The sequence below is a fragment of the Pagrus major genome, chromosome 20, assembly GCF_040436345.1.
Source record: "Pagrus major chromosome 20, Pma_NU_1.0".
Taxonomy (NCBI): Eukaryota; Metazoa; Chordata; class Actinopteri; order Spariformes; family Sparidae; genus Pagrus; species Pagrus major.
Window position 1 is genome coordinate 17268875 of NC_133234.1, and position 25482 is coordinate 17294356.

General features: G+C 41.8%; 2 protein-coding genes across 4 annotated transcripts in view; both read left to right on the plus strand.

Annotated features, from left to right (window-relative positions):
• LOC141015347 (vinculin) overlaps positions 1-3838 on the plus strand; it is a 28342-nt gene extending 24504 nt beyond the window's left edge. The window contains exons 14-21 of the mRNA XM_073489384.1: positions 127-276; positions 433-541; positions 623-925; positions 1019-1143; positions 1231-1416; positions 1502-1705; positions 1970-2074; positions 2171-3838. Coding sequence (XP_073345485.1) covers positions 127-276; positions 433-541; positions 623-925; positions 1019-1143; positions 1231-1416; positions 1502-1705; positions 1970-2074; positions 2171-2317 — 1329 coding nt within the window. The 3' untranslated portion in view covers positions 2318-3838. The remainder of the gene's footprint in view (positions 1-126; positions 277-432; positions 542-622; positions 926-1018; positions 1144-1230; positions 1417-1501; positions 1706-1969; positions 2075-2170) is intronic.
• A 1990-nt stretch (positions 3839-5828) lies between these two features.
• The window catches only part of LOC141015348 (adenosine kinase-like), a 112642-nt gene continuing 92988 nt past the window's right edge, over positions 5829-25482 (plus strand). Inside the window, exons 1-4 of one of the 3 annotated variants that reach the window (XM_073489385.1) lie at positions 5829-5912; positions 9605-9679; positions 9770-9823; positions 22645-22723. In XM_073489385.1, the coding sequence (XP_073345486.1) occupies positions 5860-5912; positions 9605-9679; positions 9770-9823; positions 22645-22723 (261 nt within the window). In that variant the 5' untranslated portion in view covers positions 5829-5859. Of the gene's footprint in view, positions 5913-8631; positions 8737-9584; positions 9680-9769; positions 9824-22644; positions 22724-25482 lie in introns of those variants that run through there. The other 2 variants (XM_073489387.1, XM_073489386.1) reach the window with 2 other exon arrangements.

Here is a 25482-nt window from a genome sequence, read left to right on the forward strand (position 1 = left end):
TCACCCTGCCTCCTCACTGTGACCTCACTGCACTGAGCCTCCTTTAGTGGTGTTATATTTACAGGCAGGGTGTTGTTTTATTTCTAACAAGTCTTTTGGATAATTGTTTTATTTGATCATGTGTAGGTCTTTGACGAAAGGGCTGCCAACTTTGAGAACCACGCCAATAAGCTTGGCACCACAGCAGAGAAGGCTGCTGCTGTCGGCACTGCCAACAAGAGCACAGTGGAGGGAATCCAGGCCGCCGTCAAGTCAACGAGAGACTTAACACCACAAGTATGTCACGGTTTAGTGTTTATATCTGTTTCCGTTTGTGTCTGCCCTCCACTCCGCATCACGAGTCACAGAGCTTAAGTGTTTCTCACTTCTCGAGCCAAATCTGTAGCAGTTTTCAGTGGGCTGACAATTAATAGCTCGGATTGTTTTTTATAGGTGGTATCTGCTGCTCGTATTCTGCTGAGAAACCCTGGCAACCAAGCTGCGTATGAACATTTTGAAACCATGAAGAACCAGTGGATTGACAATGTGGAGAAAATGACTGGTGAGATGTCACAAAGATGCTTTTAATTATCTGATCCAAACTATTTCATACCTCCTATATTAACATGTTCTGGATGTTTAGGTTTGGTGGACGAGGCCATCGATACCAAATCTCTGCTGGATGCATCAGAGGAGGCGATCAAGAAGGACCTGGACAAGTGCCGTGTGGCCATGGCTAACCACCAGCCTCAGATGCTGGTCGCCGGCGCCACCAGCATCGCCCGCAGAGCCAACCGTATCCTCCTGGTGGCGAAGCGAGAGGTGGAGAACTCTGAAGATCCTAAATTCAGAGAGATGGTGAAGGCCGCTTCTGACGAACTGAGCCAGACAATTTCTCCCATGGTGATGGACGCTAAGGCAGTTGCTGGCAACATCCAGGATCCAAGTAAGTTGATGTTGAAAAAGGGTTTTAAAGTTATGTTTTATGCGTGTTTGTAATCGTCTGATCGGTGATGAATATGTTTTTTGTGATTACCAGGTCTTCAGAAGGGCTTTCTGGACTCAGGTTATAAGATTCTTGGTGCGGTGGCAAAGGTCAGGGAGGCATTCCAGCCCCAGGAGCCAGACTTCCCACCACCTCCTCCTGAACTGGATCAACTTAATGTGAGTCCTCTAATGAGCACAACTTTGAATTTGGTTCAGTATCCAAAACGACCGCCACGCCATAATTACATTAACTTGTCCTTGTAGCTTAATGATGAGGCAGCACCACCCAAACCTCCTCTTCCTGAGGGTGAGGTTCCTCCCCCCAGGCCTCCACCCCCAGAGGAGAAAGACGAGGAGTTCCCTGAGGCGAAGGCTGGTGATATAGTCAACGAGCCCATGATGGTGGCTGCCAGGCAGCTCCACGATGAAGCCCGCAAATGGTCCAGCAAAGTAAGCACACACTGTAAACACATTGGACTTTTACTTTGAGAATCCCACACTTTCGTATTGACTATAGTCCTATCATACCTCTTAGGGAAATGACATTATTGGTGCAGCCAAACGAATGGCTTTGCTCATGGCTGAGATGTCTCGTCTGGTGCGTGGAGGAAGCGGAAACAAGCGTGCCCTCATCCAGTGCGCCAAGGACATCGCCAAGGCTTCTGATGAGGTCACACGGCTGGCCAAGGAGGTGGCCAAGCAGTGTACTGACAAGCGTATCCGGACCAACCTGCTCCAGGTCAGTTCAGCCGTTCTCATCAGAAGGTTTTTTAGTATTATCCTGTTGTGTTGTGTTATATGATGATACGGCATAAGTGTTGGTTTAAAAGGCACCATTGCAGTAAAGTGAGTAATTTCCTGAAGTTACCAGACAGTTTTACTTGTTCTATATCCACATTACTGATGATTAGTAATACAAAATCTCAGTGTGTTAATATTTTAAAATACCTATAGTCACCAGACAAATGTTTTGACCCCTTCTGTCTTTCCGACCTCATTTCAGGTGTGCGAGCGCATTCCCACCATCAGCACTCAGCTCAAAATCCTGTCCACAGTCAAGGCCACCATGTTGGGTCGTACCAACATCAGTGAAGAGGAGTCAGAACAGGTGAGCAATCACCAATTATGTTCCTAAAATAGCCTTTGAAAAATGATTATTCCAGTCTCTATCATCACTATAAATCTTGTATTTTTCCTTCAACAGGCTACTGAGATGTTGGTCCACAATGCCCAGAACCTGATGCAGTCTGTGAAGGAGACGGTCAGGGAGGCCGAGGCAGCTTCCATTAAGATCCGAACAGATGCGGGCTTCACCCTCCACTGGGTCAGAAAGACCCCCTGGTACCAGTAAGAGGAGAGCCACTGTTCCGCTGCTTCATGCTGGTTCTATCCAGCCGTCCAGGAGGACATTGAATGGACAGATATTTAGTTTATCAGAGCTATGAAATCAGTGCCCTTCACCCTAATGTGGGCAGAGTTTCTGTATTAGTCCCATGTCCTGTCTGTAACAGTTGCTGTTCTGGTAGAATGTAATGTTATGGGTTAGATTATTACTGGGAATTTTTTTCTAAAGTGTGTAAAAAATTTGTTTTAAAGCTTATATTTTGACAAATCCCAGGAATATATATACGGTATGTTTTGATTAGAGGTTTCATATAATGCAAGGTTGTTTTTGGCCTCTTCTAGACACAAACCATAAGTTAAAATTTGAATAACTAGATTTTTGCGAGACATTTTTGTATCTTTGTACTGATAATTTTATTCTCACTATCAGTCATTCGCCTTTTGCTAGGATAAGCACATGAACTTGAGAAGTTGTTACAAGTACAGTATAGGCCTACGCTCAGCACATGCAAAATATAATCATTGGTATTATGCCTGTTTACACTATTCTGTATTATCACAAGTGAAAGAGAAACACTGTTTATTATGTTACATACTGTAATGCAATTGTAGCAATCTTTATTTTCTTACAAGTTCTGCCAAAGATATTCTGCCATGAACTTTTGAAATATAGTTGTCTCTCTCTGGTTTGCAGTAAATTTTTTGAGTTAGTTTTAAGACAAGCTAATTAAAAAAAAGTAACTTAAATTTCTACCAGCAGCAGCTTAAGATGAAAACTTCTTTATAAGCTTGCATTCGACTCTTTCTAGATATGTTTAATGTTTCACATGTTGCGTTGAGATTACATGTAAGAAACAGGCTTGCGCTACAGTGTGAGGCCGAAGAGCCAAAAACGATTAATCTGATTTTCACAGCGAGCCAACAAAGCATCGTCTTCTTTAGAGAGGCTCGTCTTCACTGCTGTTTTTTTTCTTAACTCTGCACACAGTTGTACGTCTCATGTTGTCTTGTTGTGCACAATCATTTTTTTTGTGATATATGAATTGCACACTTCTCCTAGGTAGTCAAGGGAATGACCAGAGTTTGGAGATGAAGTGTCATCTGCAGCTGGTGAAATCTTCATTGTCTCAACACTAAACATAACTTGGCCACTGATTGTGGCAACTGTAGTTGATATTTTGAAACATCTGAAAGACTGAATGTGTCTTTTTAAGTATCTAATACCAACTGATGTGCCTTTTGCGAAAGAAACTTTATTTGCAATTGATACAGTTTTCATTTCTAGATGTTTTGTATCATTTGTACAAGGTGAGATTGTGTTGATTTGTTCAAAACACTTTGATTCTTCTTTAAAAGTAACATCCGCTTCATGACTTTTAACTTCCAGTCAGATTATGCTCTATGCAAACCTTGAGAAAGTTTGTTGAAAAACATGATAATTATGCAACTGGGTTGGTTTTAAACAGGCCTTAACGATATTTTGCTGAGGCATTGTTCACAATTTTGTAATAAAGCATTTTATAACAGTTTTGGGTGTGTTTTCTCTATAATTTCTGTTCATATTTGCTGACAAATGCCTTAACTGTATTGTCAGGAAGTCGAAGCTCTTGTTTGATGCTATTATATATTTTTAAATTTCTTCCTGTAAGTCAGCAGTTATGTGATTTTCAAGGCCCGTTTGGTTCGAGTAAAAATATCTACATGCAAAAATCTGTCTGAAATATTTTATATAAACAGACGTTTGCATTTATTTTACTGTGTATGTAATATTAATACTGAATAGTTGAAAATACTGTATCTGACCTCTTGCTGATCTGCTCCACTTGGATCAGCTTGCAGGTATACAAACTTTTGGACCCTCGGGTTCTTTCTCTGGGTACAAACACATTAATTGACCCTCCTTCAACAGTCAAAATATTCTTCCTGAATTTCCATTAAGCATGGCTGCAGGGGAACCTGGGGCAAAAATAAACTGTTGTGGTCTCTACTGGCCCCTTGTTGTTTTGCACTCTGTTACTGTCACGCAGGCATCCCCGTAAAGTACAGTTCACACAACAGACTACACATGGCAGTTTAATTATATTTTGCCTGGAGCCACACAAACCAACCAATTCTCCTCTACTAGAGTTTTACTTGCCCCTAGGTTTGTGTCAGTGTATGAGAACTGAATGAATGAAACATTAAGTCACACAATGTCAACAAACTAAATGTGTTAAAACTACATTTTAGGGTCCTTCAATTTTAGTTTTTGCTTTATTAAGGCATATTACCAGACAAATTACCGCCAACAAATTTGCACACAAGCTACCTGGGGCTTTTATTTGGGTGCCTGTTTTGTCCAATCAGGGATTCAGCCTTGGCATGAACATCATGAAATTCATTGCCAGTGAGCAAAATTGCAGGGTTTTTGAAAGGAGTTTGGTGCAGTCACTTTGGAGACAGTACGAGCGAGGCCGTGCCTGAACTGATGAGCATCGGAATGAATTTTCATCTTTGATGCATAATATGCAATAACTGTTCATTTTGATTCTGAATGCCTTTTTTTTTAAAGGGTCAGTTCAGCCAAATTACCAAGAAACATTTCTTCACTTCTTGTTGTGTAGTGTATGCCAATAGTTTTTGGTTTCATTTGCACATAATTTGGAGATATCGTTCCCTGAAATTGTTAATCTTTCATGTACTTTTGGGATGCACTTTTGTTTTTTCTTCCTGGATCGTTCAGGGAATAAATTCAGCCAAGAAAAAGAGCAGAAAAGAAGAGAAATCATTGGCTGGGATTGAAATGGAAACACTGCAGTGTATCTCACATTTTCACATTACATCAGTACATCAGTACATTTCTCATGGGTTGATTTGTAACTAGATCTGAACATGCGTAACACTATTTCCTGATGTCATTTAATGCTGTGCAGGTGACTATTGTCCCCTGTTTATGGTAATTTGGTGAAACTGAAATATATTTTGAGATATGCGCCATGTCAATTTTGACATCTGGCCCACTGATAAGACCAATAGTTATAATCTTTATAATCTTTTACCAAACTAAGTTGCACTCAATTAAACTTATAGAGGCTGAAAACCAGGTGACATGCAATGAAGGTGGGGCCCTCTGGGACCTTGAGGGTCTGGGGTTTGGTACTCCAGCTTTTTAGGCTTTAGTGCAACAACATCCTACAAATAATGTTAAATCCTAAATAAATATGAATATATCTGAGTGTGGAGTTGAACTTCATCTGGGTGAAACAGGTGAAAAGCAAAGCACCGCGATAACACGTGATAACTATATCTCTCTCCTTTTAATGTGAGTCAAATGCACTTTGGCACGGCACGGGATGAAAGTAACCAGCATACACCGATCCTCTCACGGACAAAGCCATTAGTTTTCTCTCCAGGTTTCATGCTGGTGACCAATTTATTCACCATCATATGTTGGGGAAGGATCCCGCAGCCTCTCACCACTCTCCCCCCCTGGCAGTGAGCAGCGGCTCCAGGCTCCGCAGCGTCAACACAACCGTTGCTGATTAAAAAAAAAAAAAAGAAAAAAGAAAAATGTCCGACGAAGAACCACCAAACATGTCAACAGGGAGGAAAAGAGCGTTAAGGTAATAAGCCGACTGTATTTTCATGTGATGTGATGCGTGAAGCTCCCTGGAGTTAGCCGCTGTAGCTAGCTGTTAATTCATGCTAACGTGTCTGGTGCTGGGGGCGAGCCGTCAGCGGGAGGTGCGGGGGGATAAAGCGCTCAGCAGGTCGGACCTTTGAACGCTACATCGACCGGAGCGCTCAGGTGAAGCCGCTGTTAGCATTTAGACACGGATCGTTCGGTCATAACGATGCTAACACGGCTAGCAGCGGAGGGTGGGTACACCACTTGACAGGGGGAGACAACAATTCTCGCTACATCTACACAACACTGTGGTTAACCGTTTAAAGAAAGGCACAGTAGCTTGTGTGGTGGTTGGAAATGTTTTATTTAAAAAAAAAAAAAAAAGCAAAAAGGATGAAAGGGTTTTTGACAGACGCGAGACAAACTTTGACGTGAGCTAAGAAGTTAAAACATCACGGATGCGGTCAGTGAAGGCATCTTATCGTGAAGTGTGAGGATTTTGCATTTTTTCCCCCCCACAGCATTTTTTTAATTTAAAAAAAAATGCAGTTATCACGAAGACAAAGGCCGTTTTAATTAACATTTAACAAACGCGTAATAGGTCCATGTGAAGTATAATACAGAGCACGACATACGAATCAAATGAATAACGTAACGTCAGCCAAAAATCTAAAAAATGATTGTTAAAAATGTCCTGTGTCCTTTTAGTAAAACAGCGTTTCAATAAATATGGCTGTGTCATGAATCATATCATCCGTAATTGATAACATATTACCATAATATAACCTACTACAGTGCTGGCAGGCAGCTACTGCCTTGTTGACATTGTGCATAATGTTATGTGAATGGTGCGGCGTTCACTTGACTTCAGGAAAACTTTTGTCATATTGTCCATAGTCACGATTCACTCTGATGAGTAAAGTCAGTAAAAATGGATGAGGACGTTGTTTTTTACAGACTTGAATTGCTCTTGGTGAAGGTAATTTTAACACTCAGTACGTTCAGCAGGATTTCTAGTGTACTTTAAACACAGCACAGTCATTTCAAACTGACTCTGACAGTGAGACAGCAGGTGAGTCAATGCTTCTGAAGTACTGTGGTTAATGTGGGAGCAGGTCAGGTTAGGCCGAAGAGTAAAAGTGAGTTTAAAGTTGACTTTTGAGAGCATCTTTTGGCTGTGCAAAAGCCACTGAAGGACAAAGCAAAATCGCCATTTTCATAGAGGACATTTTGGCAATTATCGGGGACGATATTAGGCATTTTTCTGAAAAAAAGTCCTACTTTGACTCTGACACAGCATCCTCTCACACAATGTCCTGCCCACAGCAATATCTGATTAGTAACACGTCACGATTACAAGCCTATAAACACTGAATAATCTGAATCTGCAAAGCAACTAGTAACTAAATGTATTAAATAAATGTGGAGGAGTGGAACTATAAAGTAGCAGAAAATGGAAATACTCAAGTAAAGTACCTCAAAATTGTTCTTAAGTGAATCGTACTTAGCTTTATTCCATCACTGGTTGTTTTATTTTTACTGCAACTAAATATTGAGTCAGCTGGCTAAACTGTCCAATGTTAAGTAAAAGTAAACTAACAAAAATGAGAGTAAACTTAATGTTTCATTTGAAAAAGGAGCGTAAACTGAGTTTATCTGTGTTTGGCCACAACTACAGCCCTGCAAATAAGCACAAATGTAAATCCTTAAATTTTTGATAGCAAAATTTCACATTGTTGCATCAGTTTCAGGGTCCTTGTATTGTGACTGCTAGCTCGTCGTCTTGGCTTATGATCATAGTACCACCTGTACCATAGCACTAGTCCAGCACCCAGGAACAGACTGGAGCCTCTGTTCATAAGATGTCAGGTCTCTGACAGAGTGTTCATAGGACGCCAGTGGAAATAGGCTGTATGTGGGAGAAATGTGGTAAGAAATGTCGAGGATGGCACAGTATGGTCCACTACCAATTTATATTCATTGTGGCCCTTCACAAGATAGCAACGATGCTGGTGAGCAAGTGATATCATACTAGTAACAACTGGAAACAAAAAATAATTATATAATCATCAATAAAATCACTCCAAGTCAAAATCAAATAAATCTTATTAATGATAAAGAATAGCAGGGATGGTAAGTGTACCCTTGCATGTTTCCTTTAAGCCCTAATTTGAGTTAAAAAAACCAAACTGTTATTATATCCCTGAAGATTTAATTTTCTAGACAAAATAAGAGTCATGAAAACTATGTATGTGATTATTTGCTATACTTGTACTATCAATACCATTTAGATTGAATTTAATGCACATTTTAGTTAAAAAAAGTTTTTTTCCTGATTCTGTTAAAGATTTAGATAATATTTGTAAATAGCTGCAAAACTTGACAATAGTTTTTCTATTGTGATCAGTTCAAAAAACATACAAAATGCTGATTTTTCTTTACATAGCTGAAACGGTTGGATTACATGCAGGTTAACATATATTCTATATGGTTAAAAAACTATAGATTAGTCCTTTAAAATTCATTAATTTTTGCTCAATCACTGCACTTCCTGTTAACCACATGGTCCACCTGTTTTCCCATTGGCTTCAAACGCAACACAGAAAGCTTGACAATAATTGGAACATGTGTAGCCAATCATATGCCTGGAGTATACTTAAGCCCGCCCACTTCCTCCAACAACCAGTCAGTGTCAGCCAAAGTGCAGCCACAGTTCCTGTAGTCAAAAAGCACATTGCTTTGACAGAGAGGAGGAAGCTGCTAACCATTTACTCATCAAGTAAGGCTGCTGAGTTTTCTGACACAATGCCAACTGCCAGGTAAGGTCCAAATGATAATATCCTCCAGGGTTTCCACAGGAACAATTCTGCTGTTGTGATTGTTTTCTTAAAAATGTGCTCACAGTACTGCCTGTCTTTCAATGGGTTGATTGAAAACACTGCAAGGAAGCATATGATTTCATGCTTTAAAGAGTCTGGATGTTCTTCCATCCATTGTATTACAAATCATGTAAAAAAAAAAACCTTCTCTCTGTGATATTAACTGGACATTAAACATGTTAGTGTTGTTTTTTATGAAAAAATGGGTCACCTGTTGTGTCACTCCTGTTGTCAAGAGTAGACTTTGGCCACTATGATATCTTATTGCTGAAAAAAATTGAGAGGAAAGGGTCATGAGGGAAATTGCTAGATTTAAAACATTCTGAAATGCAGCTTTTCTTGCTTTGATACATTAACTTTAGTCAAAACATGCATTCCTGAAAACTCAATCCTAAAACTTTTGATTGACACATCTTTACATGAGAACATTGCTTTGTGTATTGTCTTTTAAGTGCCTGCATTTCATTTGACTAATCTCCATCAAAATATGGAAAAATAAACTCAATCATTGCCAGGTTAACATTTCTCCATGCTTCCCAAAGTCATAAAAAATCATTGTGGGTCTGGTATGAACTCAAAAGTTTGCTATTGCACAGTGTTTCTGTAGCATGTGTTGTACACATGTTGACTGGGGAGAGAGGGTCCGGCAACAGAGGCATCAGTAAAACATGAGTTTCATTGATTTAATGTAATACAATTGGTAACAGATGATTTTCTGTATCACAGCAGATTTTTTTGTGCTCTCTGTTCCTACAGAGGCTGGCGAGTGGGAGTCTGCATAATACAATATGTTTTTGTCTCTCCACAGTGAAAACACACTCTTCGGGATGGGAAATCCCTTGCTCGACATTTCAGCTGTTGTGGACAAAGATTTCCTTGACAAGTAAGTCTAAACAGCGTCTTTGTGGTCCCTGAATCCTTCTTATTTCTGTGTTTTAAAACATGCTGACAGCTGTTTTATGCTTCCTGTAAGGTTTGGACTGAAGCCTAATGACCAGATCCTCGCTGAAGACAAACATAAAGCCTTGTGAGTTAAAACTTCACACATGTGCTTCAGTGGTGCAACGCAAAGGGTTAAAATGACGTGGAACCATATAAGGGATACACTGGTCATTCATACCCGATACTACAGTACCATCTTGACACTTAAGCTGTGCTCAGAATAGCCAAGTTATAAATCAGCCCTCTGGAACTGTGAGCCTCAGAGCTGGTCATGCCCACATTTTTCCCAAACTGAATTTGTGCCAAACTAAACCAAGATGTCTCTGAATTTCCAAATGTTTTGGACTAAGTAGTAGATCTGCATTGATATTTTAACTGCATGTCCTTAGATTGACACAAAATGAATGAATTGATTAAAAAAAAAAGGGTTTCCTTGAACATGCACGCTGCCTCTCCAGACTCTCCCTCGTTCACATTGCAAGCAAATTGCAACGGTAATATTATAGCCTTCCTCGAAAAACGTGGTTGGGTTTGCCTGAACATAGCGCTCCACTCATCTGATTTTGACCTGAAGGTAAACATACACAGTAAACAACAAAAAGATGAACTAAAATTAAAACAGATTACTGACTGATCTTACACTGCCCTCTTTCCTCTGCTTGATAAAGTGCAGATGGTGTCTTTTCAGGGAATTTGCCTGTGTTAATTTTAGTGCAGAGATAAAAGGTCCACCATCTGCACGTATGATGACGGTTAGAGGGAGAGTTTTAAATAATTTTCACACATTTATGAGTAAAACACTTCAACATTTGTTTTGTCCTTGCCTCTTTAGAGATGAGAGTGGGAATGTCGGATGTGTGATCTCTAATAGTTACCATGGTAGCAAGAGTTGTTAACCTTACTGTTGGGTAATCATTAATTTAATTTGGCACATTGTAGACGATACTGGAATTTCTAACTTCGATACACTACCCTGAAAAATATACAAAAAATATTTGGATTTTTTCATAAAAGATAAATATAACAAGACTGGTGTTTTGTGTGTTAAGCACAACAGCATTTAAGATAAATTACTTCTGGCCATAGTCAGAGGAGGAGGAGGGGACAGGCCTATGTGGACACTGCAGCGGTGTGTGTTGACTTGCTGCCCGAAACAAAAGAGGGCGTGAAAGCACAGCTGGTAGCAATATCGATACTTTGGGAAATGAATATTGAAACAGTATTGAATATTCAGTTTTAATATTTTTGATAACACTATTCCAGACTAGACTGAAACTTTTTTTTCTTTAGGAATCAGAATCATAAACATATTTCAGTATTTTGATGCATGTAATAAATGTAGTAAAATCTAAGAAACAAAAAAGGACTGCAAGAATGTTGTAGTCCATGAGAAATAAAAATGCAATTCTCAAAAATGCCATATATCACAATTAAAGAATGAGATTTTCCTTGAAATGTGGAAAGATCCTGCTGAGTAACAGACAAGACAAACACTGGGCCGTAAAACCTCCTTTGTGGATCGATCAGGCAGTAAAGTTGTTGTTTTGGTTAATATTTCTATTTTCAAGTTTCGTCTTCCTTTTTTGAAACAAACAATTCACATTTCATTCGGTCATAAATGGACGTGTTGGTTCTGTGGTGACTCATGGCTGCACTGATAGGATCCCGGAGCTTCTCTTGTTCATTTTGCGCTTGATAGAACTCACCAGACATTGTATGTAATATTCAGACGTTGCCTGTAGCCAGACTGCTCGCCTCCACTTGGCCCTGCTCTTATAAGAGTCCAAAAAATGACTTTTTTGGCCTTTATTTAACCCGGGTCACTGAGCACAAATGCTCTTCTTCAGGGATTTATTGCTCCACACTCGGGCACATTCACACCTTGAAGCTGCCCAGTACAACGGTCTTATCTGCTGGATGTAAGATAACCACATAAGGCCTATCTGCTGGCCACTGAGCGGCTCCACATTGGTGTTAAGTACCTTGCTCAAGGGCACCTCGGCTGTGGTAATCTTTCATTTTCTAAACCCCAAATTATCTCGCTGCTCTAGGGATTGAACCCATTTAAAGCTCAAAGCAACATACTTTTCTTCTTCTTTTGACGTTAAATCTTTACCAGGACATTTGTATGATCAGAGCCATAATTTGAGATTTGTAATCATGAAGGAATCTTTTACAAAGCTGCACACAAGAAAGCCAAATAATTGTACTTACTCACTGACGATGGGAGTAGAGACTACTTTGTGATGCAGCAATTAGTAACCAGAATATGTACAGAGATACTGTATACTGGAGAAATGTCTTCTGGTACGTCGCTATTGTTAATACCCTTGATTTTAATGTAAAATGAATTGATGACAGAATGTTCATATATTGGCACTCTATTCCATGACTATACATCATCCCTTGATGCAGATTTGGATCTAAATGCAGATGAAACATTTGTAAACATTCTGTCATTATTAAAATGGCAAATTTAGAAGATTATGCAGCCTTGGCAGAGGAATCTGCTCTCTGAGTGCTTTCTAGCTTTGATGCACGTTGATTGAACGATTACAAACCTGAGGAGGGATGAATTCCGTGTGTAAATTCTAAGCAAGTGCAGTAATTGTAAAATCATAAAGCACCAGAGTAAGGCGTATACAATATCAAGACAGAAGAGTACATTAGAGCGTCTGTATCTTTACAATAGCTACCTTGTCAGGTCTTGTTACTTGACAAAGGGACACATGTGACCTTGGGCGGCGGCAGCAGCAGCAGCGTCGGCGGCACAAAGCAGCATCATCAGCAGTGTTGTTCTCCTCCAGCACAAAGGCAGCGGTGTTATCTTTAGCCCCACAGACACCGTTCCCTCCACATTCTGCACAAGGTCAGGGCAGGATTAACATGCGGCTTTGGTGGTTTATTCCCAGCACAATGCATTTCAATGCATGTCCCCTCCAATACCACACGCACCAGCATACTCGCCCTCATGTCTGTCACTTTATATCTGAATGTACATGTGTGTGTTTTTTTTGTTTTTGTTGATCTATAAACTTTTCGCAACTTAAGCTTCAGATGCTGTGATATGAGCCACAGTTTCCCTCTTAAGAGTTTTGGATGAGTGACTACGAAAAAGAGGTCATTCACGAGGCCATTGGTCCATGGAAGAGGAAGAAGTTGACTTCAGTGTTGTGACAAATAACATCGTTACTTAAAGGGGCCACAATAGACTTACAAGGCTAGTCGACTAACACCATTGTTGTGCTTCTGAATCTACAGAGTGTAACACGATTCATTTTTTTCTCCCCATCACCCTGGTGGGAGAGAGATCATTGGATGCAGTGCACTGTGGCCATGAGTGAATTCAATTATCTAGTCACAGCAGAGCCCATATAATCCTGTTGTGGCTGAGAAATTGCCTGCTGTAGAAACCATCAACATCCCTGTTAGTACTGGCTGGGGACTTAATGTTTTTTTTTTTTTTCCCCCGAATAAGCCTCAACTGTGACTTTTGATGCTTTTTCATTTCACTCCAAATGATTCCGAAGTAACAATTAATTATCAGTTTTAAAGGTGCAATATGTAACTTAGACTGTAGACATCTATGTTTTGTGTTGCAGAGATATCTACAAAGGTTAGCATGCTAACCAGCTAGCTCCGGCCCGTCCTGTCTCGTAATGCCACATAGTGTAGCTTAGCCATCTGGAGGTGGGCGCTGACTGATGCTCGACTTCCCTCTAGCTCCTCTCCCGCGTCATGCCTCTCCTGTCCCTGCTTGGGCCCTGTTGTGTCGTATCGTGTCTGTATTCCCTCTCGTCAAACTGGCCTCCTTCGGTTTCGGAGGCTGCGTTTGGTTGTATTTGCTGGAAGGCTGCCGAGCCAGGATCCATTGCTTACTCGTCCTACTTCCCACCAATGTTCCCCGCTTGATACCCTGCTCCCTGGGAATGAAAACCTCCTTGTCCCTGCGGTCCAAAGCTCCTGTGCTAGCAGAGTAAACACCAACACTCTGAATGGCCTACTGAGCTAACTAGCTATCGGCAGCTAAGGTTTGAAGCAGTTTGCGCTCACTCTGGTGATATATCTGGAGGTTATGTATTGCACCTTCAAGTCAAAATGCTTTCATTTTCTTACTATGGAAATTAGAGTGGAAATAATTACTTGATTAATAAATTAGTTTGGTGACACTTGTTTGGCACAAATGCCTAGAATTAGCTGGTTCCAGCTTCTTAGACATAAAGATTTGCTTCTTGTCTCTGCTTTATATCATTGTACATTTTATATCTCTGGGTTTTTGACACTTTGGTGGACAAAACAGACTTTAAAGGATGTCACATTGGGCTCTGGAAACTTAAAATTAGAGCAGAACAATTAGTTTATCATCGGTAGTTGGCATTTTTCATTTCAAGTTCCAAAACCTTCACTTCTGTTTTATCGGGTTTCATAAACTAATTTACAAATTGAGTTATTGAAGGAATAATCAACCAGTTGAGCTGCTGCTTGCTGTTAGAAAGAATGCAGGTTTAGGGCACTTCCATATTGACTTCACTTTTCAGACCTGGAGGCTACATTCACTTCTTCTATACAGTCTATAGTGGCAGCCCAAACAAAAACTTTGCTCTGCTGAAAAAAGCACCAACCTCCTGTGAGTCCTGGTTGCTTAGTGGTTAAGATGCATACCATATAAACCACAATGTCCCAGTTCATTTCCGGCCACAGACATTTGTAGCATCTGCATCGCTTTCTCTCTCTTCACGTTTCCTGTACTTTCTCCTGTCAAATAAAGGCCCAAAAAATCCAAGAAATACTTTCAAATTAAAGTAAATACATAAATCATGTAGATCAATCTCAAGTACGACTAGAACCAACCCAATAACCTCTTCACTCTCTGCTCTGTACTTGTATTTATTACAGATGTTACAGTGTGGTGGTTAGTGAGTCATGTCGCACTAAACGCTCAGGTCTTGTATTGTAACTGCTTTCATTGAACTTTGTTTCCACTGTGGTTTCTTGAGCTGCAGTTGAAAGGGTTGTATTTCAGTGAATGCTTTGTGTATTTTTGAAACCGTAGAATGAGAGGAAACCAACTAACCAAAGCACCGCGTTTGACTCTCCTCCACCCACCGAGACGTGCATCATTGTACATTTCAGCGGGGAATATTTGTCAGATGTGATGCTGGAGGTCTTGCTCACTTTTTGTAGTCGCTGCTGCCATCATGTGGCTTAAGTTTGGTACCTGCAAGGTGGGGAATATGCAAGAGTGTTTTATAACTCACAATGATAGAACATATTGTCCTTATCCCCGATGATGAGACAAATTAGTGTTGTGATTTAATTAAAGTTGTACTATTCACTGAAATGTCGTCTTTTATAGTTGATACTGATTGGTCGCCTTTGTAATTTTTATTTTGTCAGCATCTGTTTGTTATTTATTGTCACATTTTTCCCAGTAGTGGATTACTTTGCTCAGTGCTGAGTTGCAGTGAAAGGGGTATGTACCTTTTATACCCAGCAGGGGGCAACAGTAACCTGCTGGTTTTACCCCAAGGAGTCTCCATAGGAAATAACATGTCAACATAATGAAAACACGCCTCTTTCTGCAGGAGATTATAATGTGGGCAAATAGACATTTTATTCCAGGATAACTAGGCATTACAGGTTATTTCCTAACATACCATCCACCCAAACCCTCTTGGGCTTGTTAACCATATCATATTAGAGCTAATGATCATTAGCGTGTCAAATGAGTGAGTCATTGTTACTGTGAGTGTATTGTCACCTCCGAGGGGGAGAAACAAAACATCAGCTGGCTCCTGAATATTAGTCCCGTTCAAACATTTGTTTTATGACTCCCTCTGTCCAATGATAATTAATTGTTTACTTTCTCATCTCGGGATGATGGCGTGACTCTTTTCAGAGGTTGTTTGCTCACAGCAATTAAGTTCATCAGTGCTCATCCTCCCTCCTCCTCCTCCTCCTCCTCCCTCTCCCACCCCGCTCTCCCTCCTTTTCTCTCTTTCTCTATGCTAAATGCAGATTAGCAGCGTCACAATCGCATCCAGAATGAGAGTAAACTCCTCATTATGCCGTGTGACCCTCTGCTGCATGAATAATTCAGGGCTGCAGTGTTAGTGGCTGGCTGTTATTAGCATTCGGGATGGCGAAGGAAAACGAGAGAGAAGGAGAGAGAGAGAGGGTGGGAGGCTCATATCACTGACAGGGCTGACTCAGGGGGATCAGCCCTGGATTGAGACACACATCACACACACATCATCACACGACACAGGAGATCAGTGGAGGTGCCTCTCCACTCACACACCCCGCTGTCTGTGTACATCTTACACACCCCTGCTGCCGCCGTGCAGCTCAATCTGCTTACTGGGAGGAAAACAACAAAGGCCCCTCTCACTGAGTACATGCTAAACACTGTGGCTCCTGGGTGTGTGAGTGTGTATTTGTGTATGTGTGTATGTGTGTGTGTGTGTGTGTGTGATTGATTCTGCTCTGTAAACACACTTGACTCTAACCCCTTTTTTATGTCTTTTTTTGTTTTTGTTTTTTTATACATAACGAAGCGAATTGTGAGTGTTAGAAACCCCCAGCAGAGCTATCCTGGTGTGTCAGGAGGAGAAACACTCCCCCTTGTGTGTGTGTGTGTATGTGTGTGTGTGTGTGTGTTTGTGTGTGCTCACATGCAAGCATGCGTGCAGAAGCTGCATGTGCTTGCCATGGTGCCACTTCACTGGATGCACTCATGCTTGACTGAGTGTGTAGACACATCACAACCCCCCCTTTTTACTTCCCAGCTCCCTTGTCTGTTGCTGAGGCTGAGTGCTGTACTACAGTACTTAAACTCACCTCCGCCGGCCCACTGGGGGGTCAGAACATCCGGCTCCCCCTGCTGCTGAGGGCAAAGGTCGCGGGCCTGCATCCATCAGCTGGCCTCTGCGCCAAGAAGAGAGAGCAGAGATTAATGGCACTCGACTGGTAATTGAGACATCAGAAACATGCTCGGCTGCTGTCATCCGTGCGCTGCTCTTGATGTTTTATTGATACGCGTGAATCTGACGATTTGGGGCGCTTGCTCACATCTGAAGCTGTACTCAACTGTAAGAAATGTGGATCTAGACCTTTTGAATTATAAAACAGGAAAACTTTCCAAATAATGGAGATAAAGAAGCCTCACATCGTGCCCTGCCGTTGTCCTTTGATGAAATAGGTTAACGCGCAGCGATGCGGTGTGATTGCTCCGCATTTAAAGCGTACATGCTGCATCATGAGAGATGGCTGATGCAATCATAATTAAGGCTCGTCCTCGCCGGAGCTGCAAATGCCTTTCCCCTCTTGTTGACGGCGGCTGCCAGCAGGTGGTGCCAGAAGGAAACATCACAAGTCAAAGGGAGTGTAACAAACATAATCCACATCTCTGTGCATGTGCCCCCCCCTCCCACTCCTCCTCTCCCTCCAACTCCCCCCTTTTTAAAGAGCGTTTTATAATTAAAATGTGGGCGTCTCAGCCAGTACATACAGCATGTTCAGTTCAGAAAAGCATGCTCAGGGCTATTTTTAGGCATCTTTGATCCCTAGCAGCCACACAGGAAAAGCCACTGATGGCAGCAGCCCTCATACATGTAGGCTAGTTAGTATACTATCTGTGCTGATCATTTCTCTACACCTAGCCTGTGCGGGGGTAGAGATGGGAGGCCTGAGTGGTGAGCAGCAACACTCCCCGCGTGTTTAAAGTTCACACTGGGCCATATGGTCCCCGCAGTAGGGGGTGTTGGTGGAATTATTCACATGGAGCGCTCCGAATCGCCAAGATCCTGGTATCAACCTCCAAGATAAGGGGAATGTCTCAAAGGCTTTGTGCTCCGGCTTCAAATCTCAATCCTCAGGAGAACACCAGAAGCCCCGTCCTTGCTTACACACTCCCGTCTTCCCACTCTCTCCCTCAATGTGTCCCTCTTTCTCTCTCTTTCATGTCCTCTCTCTCACACACACACACACACTCTCACACTCCCTTCTCCCACATCCACACAGTACAGTGTGACAAACAACGCCACCCTCTGCAGCGCGAAGCCAAAAACCTGTGACATTTTAGAGGAAATAATATGAACTCATCCTCCATGACCAGATTTTGCCCCCGCCGCCTAATCCTTGAGTGCAGTCTAATTAAGTACAAACAGCAGTCCTCGGTTAATGCCAACAAATGGGCTGCTGCCGCTGCTGGAATCGGCCGATTATTAAAGGGATGCACGTTTGTTGTTTCTGCATTCTAATGCAATTACTCACCCATTATGACCATGTAATTGTGCAGTCATTAATTGTGCATCCAGTCTATATTGCAGAAAGGCTCGTCGCGGCTGGCGTTTCCTGCGCCGAGGGACTCAAGGCAGGTTTTTCTCCTCTGAACAGGTCTGAGATACCTGAACGACGGCCGTATCGCATTGCTTTTGTGCAAATCAACATTCATCCCTTTACTGTGGCATATTAGAAGATGTCAGAGGACGGGAACAAGGCCTTGCTCGCTGTTTGAATCATGACTCATTTGTGTTCAGTACTTTTATGCGCCTCATTCTTCGCCATCTATTCCCATCCTGCCCTAATGTTCCGCTGATAAGAATGTCCTATTCATTCTGCGTTTTTCACCAGTTGCTACAGAGAGAGAGAGACTCTACAGGCATTGAATGAAAAGCACATCTATTTCTGAGGGGGAGCGCAGGCACGGTAGAAGATAATTATTGATTTGAAATAAGAAAAGATAAGGCTCAACCTTGAGCAGCCCGGCGATAGCGCGCAGAACAGAATAATTAATGGGCCTGTCTTGTGTCGGGACAAGCTTTCACACTGAGACGAGCGTATTGATTTTAAACAGATAAACTGCGTAACCCTTTGTGAAGGGTTTGACAAACAATTTAATTGGGGGGAAAAACAACAATATTCCTCACCCTTTCCATCTCCCTTTCATCACGTCCCCGAGCTGTTTTTCCTCCGCCTGACCTATGGAAACAATTACTGTGCATCAGGCCTTGTACTGCCTCCAGACTACCAAGGAAGGCTGGTGTAGGATGCACACACTGATTGGGGAATCTAATCAATGGTGGAACCTGTCTCCGCTCCAGATGCCCGTGTTGAAACTGGGATTACCGTAGCCTTTTAGCTGCATCGTACCCTCTTCTGCTTCCATCAGAGAGAGAGAAAGATGGATCTGCCTGTTTGAATGTACCTGCCTGCTATAGCTGAAGCAGAGATAATTTACTGTTCCTGTACAACCCTCCTCCTTCCTAATCCCCCAAGGAGAGCAGCAAAGAAGCCCCAGTCCTCTCACTTCTTGCCTTGCCCTCCCCTGATTAGCGATAGGGGCTGTTTGATCATGTTTCCCTGCCTGTCCTTGTGATTTGTAAGCTGTTTAAACGTGAACGAGGCAATTAAATAAGGACGAACGGAGGAGAGTGGGTGCCGCGGTGATCATTAGCGATGAATTACCCCGGTGTGCACTCAAACACTCGGGAGGACTTTCACGCGGACCACTCCCGAGGATCCAGATCCAATCTAGCCATTGATTAACAGAGACTTGTTCTTCCTGCGAAATCACTCGACGGGGATTTTAGGGCACTCATCCGGTCTTATCGAGATAGGCTAACATCAAAGGCGAATGAAGAGGGATTGGGTAAATGGGCTCGCCTTGCCCTCCATGTAAGAGACTTAGAGGAGCAAATCTTGAATTATTGCCTCATGTAAATAATCTACTTGGCTCGTTTTTTGGGGGAGGAGGTGAGAGAGGAACTCATGAGTCACTCGGGGCAGAGAACACTCATAGTACTTTGGAAGCTCTCATATTTCCCTTGATGGGAAACAACGGTGGGGGCTCTATCTCCAGGAATGTAAACAACACGATGTTCCTGACTTGTGTGATCTGCCCCAGCAATTTGAATGTGTTAAGCCTTGGAGATGTAGAGGTATTAGTTTGTGAGGAGGACTCTCATATCCTGTGAATACAAATATTCCATTCAGTAGCCTAATTCCCCTAATTTGATTTAAGCTGAATAAATAAGTGCCTCTATTAGTCTCAAATTGGAAGGTATGAAATTGAAAAATAGCACAGTGCCTTTAGTTAAGAGTGGTATTTAACCAGAGTGTCAAGGGCAGTCTCTTGTAACACATGTGTTATATAACACAGGCTGTCCGTACATTAGTGGAATGCATGGCATAGTTGGAATTGCTGTTCCATTGAACAACACCACTGGGTTTATAAAAGAAAAGGTTACTGGCTGAGGACATTTTGTTCAAAACAATTTCTTTTTCTCTGCTCCCTCCCATCATCGAGTGAGCTCAGACTGCAGTCGACGGAAAGGGATTTTCTCTTCCTAAATGGCCATGGGGGCCGTTTACGGTGTCACTACTATGGGATCACATGATGTTTGAGGGTGTAAAGGTCTTGAGGCAGCTGCTCCTTTTCGGATGGGATTTTCGAGGCATCCAAGAGCAGGGCCCCATGCTGTCTGCACTGAAAGGTGGAGCAAATACTTCTAGGAAGGAAAAAAAAGGCTGAAATCCTCAGAAGCTGTGTGTCTATTTGAAATGGGTTCTGGAGTCCCTCGGCTGCCTTCATGTTATAAACACCCACAGTGCTCAAATTCTTCCTTTGTCAAGGAGTCATAACAGGTGTCTCAGGAAGGATTTTTTTTTCCCGGTTAGCATATTTTCCACTTGCATGGAAAGTTTTTTTTTTTTTTTTCTTTATTAGGAACATTCTGCCCTGGGTAGACCCCTCGCCTTGAGACATGATATGCAGACTTTCTTTGAAGCTGTAAAGGTTACTTTCACACTCGCTCAAAATTCGGCCATGCCTAGTTAAACCAGGTTGTGCTGAAGTATTGAACACCTCTGGCAGACACATGTTGGTAAGCCATGATGCACTTTGCATACATATTTCTCCTGTCTGCAGTGAGTGCGTGCAACAGACACAACGTTTTCTAGAGATTCAACAAGTTTGCTCCCTCAGAACGTGCAACCTTTGACCTCCCCAGCGCATGTTTTTTTAATCCTAAAAAGGGAATGCGTCGGCAGCGTGTAGCAGAGCCTTTACATAACCAGCGACCCTTGGGATTACACTCAAGCATTTTCTCAACCACCCCTGTTACGCAGTTAATTTAAGGTGGAATTACACATGACACCAGTGGGAATGGTACAGGGTACGATGCACCTTGAACTATTTACCATGTCATTGGATTTTTTCTCTCCCCTGATGTAAATACACTTACAAATGGACAAGTCTTCAATTTACAGTCAGGGAGGAAAAAACAGCCAAGGACCTCCTAATGTGGCGTATCATCTTGACTGCAGTTAGGTCAATTTCCTTCGCGGGGTGGACACGTTTGTATAGCCCGCCCCCCTGGGAGGTTGTTTGTATGAACGATGTGGAGAATACACATTATTCATGTTCTCAGCTCCCCAGATAAAGCCTCTATCTTGCAGTGTAGGCCAGCTTTGCATCATGTTACGCCTAAGCGTTGAAGCTATTGATGTTTGAAATGGCAGTATGATGGGAAAATACAAAAAAATGATAGAAGCGCCGTCAGTATTTCACTGCAGACCCAAGGGTGTTCCCGTGGTTTATGTTTGAAAACTCAGCAATTGTTTACTCCCTATTCCCCAATGTCGTGTCTGTTTTCTTGACTCATTGTGTTTAGTCTGTTACAGTCATTTCTAAACTTTGCTGTATGCTTCTTCATACATCAAACATTTAATCAGATGTGGTCTCTCCCTAAACAAGTTATCTGGCTATGAGGTTTTTCTGCACAAGGAAATTGTAGAACTTGTTTGTCTAATTGCTCTGAAAACATCACCTATAAAATAGAAAATAGCTGCCTGTCTCTGCCAAGTGAGAGATGAATAGTTCCTTTTATGCATTCCCTTTGAGGAAGCATTTCAAGTTCCTCACAAATAACTTTCTCTGCTCATCTTGCTTTAATACTGTGTACAGCTAACTACAACCATGTGTGGACAATGTTGCTCTTTTGCTTTTATCAAGCTGACATTCAGACCCTAACTGGCTCTTTTCAACTCCAGCAGCATTTGTGGTCAAGTATCCCATTTAACAAAATCCAGCATTTGCTCGCTTCTTTTTTCCAGCCTCTTTTTTTTCCTCTTTCAAAGCACTTTATATAAACAGCTTGCACCTGGAATGTCACAGATGAAGAAAAAAATCGTATTGCAGAGTCGGCATACTGCTGTCTTCTTTACAACCGGGACAGAAAGGCAAAAACAAAACATTCTGATGACTTCACCGAGTTATTTTCGATAAGGGCGTAGAGGAGCTCAACGAATATGAAAAAATGTCATTTTTTATAATGTATACAATAAATAGTAACACCTAAACACCATGTTTTGCATTTGAGAGTGAAGGAAATTAGCACACATTAGCATTCATTTGGAGATGTAAGATGTATTTAATGTGCATTAAGCATGTTAGCATCAGTATTACAGCATGTTATGCTAGCCCGGTTCATATCACAACTTAAAATTTGCATCCCCAGTACCCTGTGTTAAACTAGCGGACAGCATGACATGTTGATGGTGATGATAAGGTTGTGGGATCACCATGAATGTCTTTTTACTAAATGTTGCAGCAGTCCATCCAATAGTTTTGAGATATAATCAGATACTTTCACATCCTCAGTGTTCGCAGCTGCTCTCCAACTTTACCTGCGTAACCTCTCCTAATTGATTTTGTATTGACTTATTTGCAGTGCTTATGCCTCATTCCTCCTACGCGTGTTGTAATGTGACGAATGTTGAGAAAGCTGCGGTTGTACTTACTATGCTCCCTAAGGCTTTTTCAGCAGGTCTGGTCTAATTCAATTTGTAGTTAACCTTGAATGTTGCCTTTTGTACTTGTAACAACTCCTCTATTTATTTCAGGTTTGAAGAAATTGTCAAGAGGAACAAAGTTGAATACCACGCCGGTGGTTCGACCCAGAACTCAGTGAAAATTGCTCAGGTTAGTCTTCTCTGGCCCTCTACAGTCTGCCTGAATGTGTTTTGAATATACAGTGGTATGCTTGTAACCTTAGATTTGTCAGCTTGGCAGCCCTGGGAATAGAGAGCATAGCTGCACAGCATGTTGACACATTACAGTTTTAGGTGTTGTGAATTCATCAGACCTGCCACGGAAAGAGAAAGGCGGGGAGGATTCATAATATTTGCAGTGTTATCTAGTTGGCCTAATTTCCTGAGACATATCAAACATCAATTAGAGAGAATTACAAGTAGATGCAATTAACATGTCACAACAAATTACATCAAACAAATGCTGATCTTCTGCCTGGCTGTTAGACAGATTTGAGCATCTAAAAGAAACTGGTGATTGTCCAAATCTAAAATTGCAATCTGAACTTGAGAAGATTATTCACTGAATCCTTTTTCTTTTTTTTAAGTGACTGCAGCAAGTCTGTGAATTTGACATGCAGTGATTAGCTGCTGATAAGGCTTTGGTCTGCTCACAATAAACAAAGAAAAAGCATCCAGCTGAAAAATAATTCTCTTCCAAGGAGAAATGAGTCCAGAAGCTAATTGAGAGGCTGATGTTTGTGAAAGCGCCGACTCTTTCTTGTGTGTGGGTTTTTGTTTGTAACGTGTCAGAACGGTGTGTAGACTTCCAATTTGTACACGTGTGCTTGTGTGTACGTGCGCGTGTGCGTTTCTTATGCGTGCTTGTGTGTATTTAGCACAAGATAGATACTGAGAGAGGGAAAAGAAGGCAGGCAGGCCCTCAGGCTGCCACCATCTTCATGCTTTGGAGACGGTAAGCATCCTTTAAAAAGATACGCGGAGCTGTGCGCCTCCATACAAACACTCTTTAATTATCAAGATGAGAAGCGAGAACATAAACCTCAGTCACTCGCAGACATTAACTGCCAGTTTTATTCTTTGGGAAGCAACTTCCCTTACTTTTCAAATCTTGTGTGCTTGGTGCTGTTGGGTTTTAAAAATGGTGGTCTCACTTTTCCACCAGAGTCAATTAAAAACTTGAGAACTGCAATCGCAAAATTCCCAGCAAAGATTATTTTCTACCTTCTTCTCATTACAATATTAGTTTAGTCAGACACAGACCTGAGCAAGGATGTTTTATTTAAGCACACTGCATGTACTTTCTGCCACCAGGGGTCTCTTCATCAAAACAAAACACTAAAGTAGTGTGGGGTTATGGGAGTTGTTGTCTTCATTGTTAAACAACTGCCAATTTTTGAAGAAAGTCCATCTACATGACTCAGGCCGAAACGTTCACAGACAAGGTAATCCTTTAAAGTTTTCCTCACGCCTTCCTCACGCTCTTCCAGAAATTAAAGCGTCAGTCAAGCAAATTAAACACAGTTACTTTGAACAAAATTTTGTATGTCTCTTGGTTTGTTGGAAAAAATGTTTAATGTAAACACTGAGCAGATGCTTTGTTACGCAGAACCATCTGGAAAAGCGGCGCTATAAACTTTCCATTCTCTCACTGTCTATCATGGGTAGGGCTGGATCCTTGTCTTCTACAACAGTTCCTGAATGATACTTTGTTCGATAGTAATTTTATGAAATCGGCTCACTGACGCTGATGAGATTAACTCCTTAGGTCTTCAAATTTCAAAGATATTTTTTGATGCCCGATAGTATCGAGGCAATTCGGTCGGTGGCGTAAAAGCATCAAAGAACGATACCCGGCCCTAATCACAGGCTAACATCAACCAATTAAGTCAAACTAGCCAACTGAGGGAAGAGCAAAAACATCTTTTCCATCGAGAAAAGCCGTCAGTGCCGTTCTCTGCCCTTCTTCCAATAAAACATACTCTCCAGTTCTGATATAACTGATGCTAGTAGCATCTATGCTAACCTCGAGGAGTCGCCATTGTTGTTAATTCAAATGTACGCTCACCAATATTTGCTGAAAGAATCTGTTTAACCACAGCGTCAGCCACAAGCACATAGTTTGAAGCCTGCTGAGATGGATTTGTGAGATCACTTGAATCAAGTGCACAGCTCAGCAAAATGTATAACAAAGGTCTCGTCGTTTTTAGACATTTTAATGCATAAATGTTACATGTGATATATTTAAGAAGACACTGGAGGAAGTGCCCCGAGTTGCTAACCTTGTGAATTCAGATGTCAAAGGAGATTTTCATTGCAGGCCCTTGCTGGAGAAAGAGCCGTCATGGCCTCTTAGCCCTGTGAGAAGCGTTGAGTCAACTAAATTATTCTGTCTTATAATGGCATGGCAGGCCCCAGACAAATGTTATTCTACTCTGTTTATTTGGATATTTACCCCCTTCCGAGGGAAGATGTCGAGCTGATTCTGAAATGCTCAAGATAACAAGAGTGTTTTTTCGTCCCACACCCAGAAGTCTCAGAAACAGTTTCTGTCAATATATACCTTGAAGCGCTGACTTTTCCACATTTCACTTTCAGGTGATGGTGTTCTTTTATGAAAAATGTATAATGCATAACCGGCTCCCAGATTATCACATTGTAGCACTTGCAATATGTGAAACTTCAAACCCTGCTGTATTGTGGAAGCTGAACCTTCAAACACGAATGATATGCACTGCAGCACTGAATCCACATCAAAGGGCCCAGTGACTAAATGAGATGCTCGATCCAGGGCAGGTTTGCTCAGGAGCACCATCGCTGCTGGAGGAGAGAGAAGTGTTCAGAGGCTTTGCACAGGAATCGCTGCACACGCTGGGAAAACCCAGGGTGTGGGAGGATCAATGCCTTTGC